We start from the raw sequence: 6,000 nt of genomic DNA on the forward strand, positions 1-6,000 counted from the left end.
CTTCACAATTCCCTGGAAGATCAGGTACACAAAGCCATGTCTGCTTCTCCCCCCACCTCATTTTTTTTTTATTGGTGCATTATAGTTGTACAGATGGATGGGACCTTTTGTTACATATTCTCACATACACACAACATGCCAATATGATTTGGCCAATATCCTTCCCCAGCATTTCTTCCGTGCCTCCTCATTCTCCTCCCTGTGGTCTATTTTCTCTACTGATCTCCCTTCAATCTTTAGGAGATCTATCCTCACCTTCCTTTTCTTTTCCTCTCTAGCTTCCATATATGGGAGAAAACATACGACCCTAACCTTCTGAGTTTGACTTAGTTTGCTTCACATGATGGTCTCTAGTTCCATCCATTTTCCTGAAGATGCCATAATTTCATTTTTATTTATGGCTGAATAAAACTCCCATATATAACAATAGTTACATTTTCTTCGTCCATTCACCCATTGATAGACACCTAGGCTGACTCCAGAGTTTCACCTCTGTGAATTGTGCTGCTGTTGGCTATGCATGTGTCAGTGGAGTAAGGTGGCTTTAATTCTTTAGGGTAAATACAGAGGAGTGGTGTGGCTGGGTAAGATGGTGGTTCCATGCCCAGAATTTTAAGGAGCTTCAATACTGATTTCCATAGCGGTTGTACTAACTTATAATCCCACTGATAGTATAAAAATGTTCCTCTTTCTCCAGCATTTATTATTGCTTGTCTTTTTGACGACTGCCATTCTGTCATGTCTCCTTCTCTGTATTTCTCTGGTACCTTTCTTTGCTCTCTCCATCCTTCTGACTTCTCAGGTGACTCTCTGTTTCTCCCCCGTGGGGAACAAGCTAAGGGTCCGCAGCAGGAAGTTCCCAGCCATTGTGAACTGCACGGCCATCGACTGGTTCCATGAGTGGCCTCAGCAAGCCCTGGAGTCTGTCAGCCTCCGCTTCTTGCAGGACACAGAGAGCATTGAGGTGAGAGAGGGAAAGGAGACACTCCTCGATGTCCTCCTCACCTCAGGGCACAGAGGATTTTGCATCCAGAGGTCAGGGTTAAAGTTCAAGCTCAGAAAGAACAGTTGGGACACAATTTTCCATGTGGTGAAGGAAGAACTGGGGTGGGCTGTCACCTTCAAGCTTCATGGCAAAATGATCTCCTTATTCCTGCTGTGTGATTTTTAGCCCACAGTCAAGCAATCAATTAGCAAGTTCATGGCCTTCGTCCACTCGAGCGTCAACCAAACCTCCAAGTCTTATCTGAGCAATGAGCAGCGCTACAACTACACAACTCCCAAATCCTTCCTGGAGTTCATCAGGCTCTACCAGAGCTTGTTGTGCAGGAACGGAAAGGAGCTAAAGTCTAAAATGGAGCGACTCGAGAATGGGCTTCTGAAGCTTCATAGCACCTCTGCCCAGGTGAGTCATGTTCTTCTCTCCTGCCTGCAGAGGACTTAGAGGAATAGAAATGGCCCCAAACCAGCACACTGGAGGGATTGCAATCAAGATCTGGGAAACATTTATGATTTTCCAGGAGTCTGCAGCAGAAACAGTGCCAAAAGTTAAGGCTGACCTCCCCCAACAGAGACACATGTCCATACTTTCATATCAGGTCAGCCCCCTCTGATGCTGGCATCCCCTGAGCCACCTCTTCTCTTTTTCCTCTTTGCAATCTTCTCCTTTTCCTCCACTTTCCTTTTCTCTCCAATTCACTTCCCTCCTGCCTTAGTCTGTTTTGTGTTGCTATAGCAAAACACCTGAGGTGGTGTGTTTTATAAAGATAAGAGGTTTATTTGGCTAACAATTCTGAATATTCAAGTTCATGGCACCAGTATCTTATGGTGGTTGGTGGGAGCACATATAGAAGAGGTGTGTGGTGTCTACAGAAGAGGAGATCAGGACTGATGCCAGGTACCCTTATGACAACTATTTCTCATGTGAATTGATCCAGTCCCATGAAATCAGACCTACTCCTGAAAGATGACATTAACCCATTCATGAGGGTGGAGTCCCTGTCACCTAGTTGCCTTCTGCCAGGCCTCATCTCTTAATGATTCTATCACCATACCAGGGACATGGCTTCCAGAACATGAACCTTTGGAAGAAAATCCATATATAAACCGTAGCACCTTCCTCAGAACAAGGAAGAAATGGTGGAGAAAGCAGTTTCAGGGTTATAACAGTTTTGATTCTTTTCTTCCTGTGTTATCTGTCAAAGAGCCTTTGGGACCCACTTCTAACTTCTGCCTCATTTCAGGCATTTCTTCTGATGTTTCCAAGTTGTTGGCCACACTAAGAAGGCCCTGTCCTCCGGCCCTTGTTAGATTTTTCTACTTAACTCTTGAAAATGGAACAGGTCTGTTTCAACCTGCTCTTCTGCCCTTGAAAATCGGGGATCGTTCTGGCACCACCAGCTCTGCCCCTGCCTTTGCTCACCGAGGATCACTGCTCAATTGATGGCCCCTTTCTCTTCTCTGCTTACCAGCAGCAGAGACGGCCCTCGTTCAGGTGATGAAATCGTGATCAACTTAGTTCCTAGAGGTCACATGTTCCTGTGAATGTCTAAGCCTTTTTTTTTTTTGGTCTCAGAATTTTGCCTTTGGGGGCTGGGGTTGTAGCTCAGTGGTAGAGTGCTCGCCTTGCATGTGTAAGGCACTGAGTTTGATTCTTGGCACCATAAATAAATAAATGTCTGTTGACAATTAAAAATATTTTTTTTAAAAAATATAATTTTGTCCTTGGAATTACTCTTTTGACTTGCCCCTCTGCTCCACTTCAGTTTCTTTATTTTGTTCCACATTTTTTTTGCATTATAGTTATATACACTGATGAGATTTGTTGCTACATATTTGTACATGCACACAATACACAATATAACAATATAATGTGTCCAATTCACTTCCCAGCACTTCCAAACCCCACCCTTGGTCCTTTTCTTCTACTGATTTTTCTTTGATTTTTAAGAGATCTGCCCCTATCTTTCTTTCCTTTCTCCTTGCTAGCTTCCACATATGAGAGAAAACATGCAACCCTTGACCTTCTAAGTTTGACTTATTTTACTTGACATAATGGTCTCGAGTTCCATTCATTTTTCTGAAAAATGACATCATTTTATTTTTCTTTATGGTTGAATAAAACTCTATTGTGTGTATATAACACGTTTTCTTTATCCATTCATCTGTTGATGGACACCTAGGGTGGTTCCATAGTTTGGCTGTTGTGAATTGTACTGTTATAAACATGGGTGTGCATGTATCTCTATGGTATAATGACTTTAATTCTTCAGGGGAAATACCAAGGAGTGATACAGCTGGGTCATGTGGTAGTTCCAGGCGTAGCCTTTTGAGGAGCCTCCATACTGATTTTCATCTACTTCAGTTTCTTGATTCAGAAACATAATCTGTCTAAAGGATCTGAGTTCATTTAGCAGGGTGAAATGGGCCCCTGTGATCCCTACACCATCTGGGACTGAGGAAAGCCCTCTTCTGTTATCTGACTTTGTCCATCTGGTCTGGCCTCTCCTCTAGGAGCACTGGTTTGCTGAATGATTTCCCTGTTCCCTTTATCCATTATGTTCTTGCTCATTATTTCCATCCCTTTGGCCTTTTTCTTTGTGTTCTAGGGCAGCTTTTCAAGTTTATCTTCAACAATACTGATTTAATGGTCTGCGATGCTTCTCTGCTTCCTGTACTTTGCAATGAAGACTTTAATCATTTCATTGCATTTTTAATTTCCTAACAGCTCTTCCACATCTCATCCTTTCTGCTTTTTTGTTAAAAAGCAAATGGTATTCCCTATTGCTTTTTAATTTCTCTTTTCCTGCAACTCTTTCACCGAACCATTCTACAGATGACACCAAACGGTTTCTGCCATATTGTTTTCTAGGTCTGATAATGGACCATTTTCAAAGTGGTGTCGATTTTCCATCTTCTAGATGTTATTGCTTTCTTTCTCTGTTCTATAGTGTTGTACAGATAATTTTTTTCTTTATTTACCTTCAGGCAAGGTGAGATCATTTCAAATTCAATGTCCAACAGCAAATGGCATAGGAAAATTATCCACGATACTACTCCCTTTCCACTTGTGTCATGACCAAAAAAGCAATTTACCTGATTGTTCACCTTTGCTACGGAAAGGCAGCATCTTGTCCATCAGTCGTCTTCTGTTTCTCTCAGTCTCTGAATTTATAGAACACAATTCTAGAATGTAGTACTATCAGATTCTTTCAACATCGCCCACCTCTTCCCCTTCCTTTGATTCCTCATACCTTCAATGCTCCTAGAACATTCTACATTTCTACCAGCCGTTCCCTGTTCTATTTCCTGGCCCACTTATCCTCTAGGAATTGCTGGTTGGTGTGTGTAAAGAATGGCAGCCAGGGAGCAAGGGACAGGAGACACTCTGACCCTCTCTAGAGCAGCAATCTGTTTTGTACAGATGCAGGGTCCTTGAGCAGACAATGATGAAGGCACACAGATCTGTGTTCCTGTTTTAGATGACCTCTATTTAATAAGAAGAAGACTGGTGATATTGTTAGGTGAATTCAGCTCTATTCTCCCATGTCCTGGCATTAAGTTCAGTTTCAGACACCACAAAGGCCATCTTTTCCGTCTACCCAGTTACCTAGGCCAGAAACCGGGAATTATCCTAGACTCTGTCACTTAAACATTTAAGAATGAACCAGTCTTAGCCAGGCACAGTGACACACACCTGTAATCCCTGCAGCTCAGGAGGCTGACACAGGAGGATCACAAGTTCAAAACCAGCTGTCAGCTTATGCAACTTAGTGAGGCCTTAAGTAACCTAGTGAGACCCTATCTCAAAATAAAAAATAAAAATGGCTGTGACTCAGTGGTAAAGCATCCTGTGTTCAAACCCCAGTATCAAAAATCAAAAAAGAAAACAAAAAGTCCTATGTGTTTCTAAAGATCTCTGAAATATGCCCATCCTTCTGTATCCCTATTTTCAATGTCTTCATTTAGACACTTATTAACAGGATTATTTCAATAGGCCGAACACTCAGTCTCTCCCTGACTCCAAACCTGCCTTACCCACAACTTGTGGCATCCTCCACACAGGACAAAATCCTTGGGGTCATCCTTGATGCTTCTCATTGCTCTTTTTCCCTTATATGTACACCTAAACCATAAGAAGTTTGGGGGCCGTAACTTCAAAGTATGCCCCAAATCTCTGCACCCATCCCCTCACTGTCGGAGCCACTAGCCCTATTTTACCTGGGTAGCTATAACACCCTTCAAACTCATGGATCTGCTCCTACTTTGGTCCCTCTATAGTCCATCATGAAGTTGAGCAGGCAGAGTTGATTAATTTAACACATAAATGAGATCATGTCACCCTTTTGGGTAAAACCTAATGCTAACTCCCACTCCCCCAGGGGTCCGGGCTCCTCTCTACCTGTGACTCTCAGATCTCATCTCCTACCACCCCGTACCTGTGGCCTCTGTCTCCATCAGACTTTCCCTTTGCTGTCTGCTCAGACACTAGGCCTTTGCACTGGCCTTATCCCTCTCCCTGGACATCTCCCCTCTAACATCACCAAGGCTCAGTTCTTTGCCCAATGCCACCTCTTCAATGAGTCCTATCCCGATGACCCCATTTTAAATCACAACCCTTCCCTTGGTTCCCTTGCTATAGCACACACACCCATCTAACATACTCTATCATGGACTTCATGAGTTGCATTTATTGTTTGTTATCTATCTCCACCCTTTTGCTCTAGGGTCTTAATGACAAGATCCTTGTCTGTTCTGTTCACCCATATATCCCAGTGCCTAAGAGTGCCTGCACAGAAGGAGCACTCATTTTACATTTGTTGAACAAATGAATGAGCAGTGCTCTTGATCAGTGCTACCTTTGCATATTGTTCCATCCTTTCCCTCCTCCACACTGGACTCTGGAGTGCGTAGGTGCTCTTTGCGACTCCCCCCAAACTCCTTTCCTTGTGCCTTCACCTTGTCACCTCATCCCTGCCAAGACCTAAACCATTTTGCTAC

At 43.2% G+C, this 6,000-nt stretch overlaps 1 protein-coding gene across 5 annotated transcripts in view; it reads left to right on the plus strand.

The window, feature by feature from the left end:
* The window catches only part of Dnah9 (dynein axonemal heavy chain 9), a 334,407-nt gene that overhangs the window by 213,340 nt on the left and 115,067 nt on the right, over window positions 1-6,000 (plus strand). For all 5 annotated transcript variants that reach the window (XR_007345608.1, XM_048798092.1, XM_015504497.2 and 2 more), the window contains 2 exons: window positions 803-964; window positions 1,172-1,405. Coding sequence is in view for 4 of the 5 variants with exons in the window: in XM_048798092.1 (XP_048654049.1) it covers window positions 803-964; window positions 1,172-1,405 (396 nt within the window). In the remaining variant the exon portion in view is untranslated. The remainder of the gene's footprint in view (window positions 1-802; window positions 965-1,171; window positions 1,406-6,000) is intronic.

The sequence above is a fragment of the Marmota marmota genome, unplaced genomic scaffold (assembly GCF_001458135.2).
Source record: "Marmota marmota marmota unplaced genomic scaffold, marMar, whole genome shotgun sequence".
NCBI classification, from domain to species: Eukaryota; Metazoa; Chordata; class Mammalia; order Rodentia; family Sciuridae; genus Marmota; species Marmota marmota.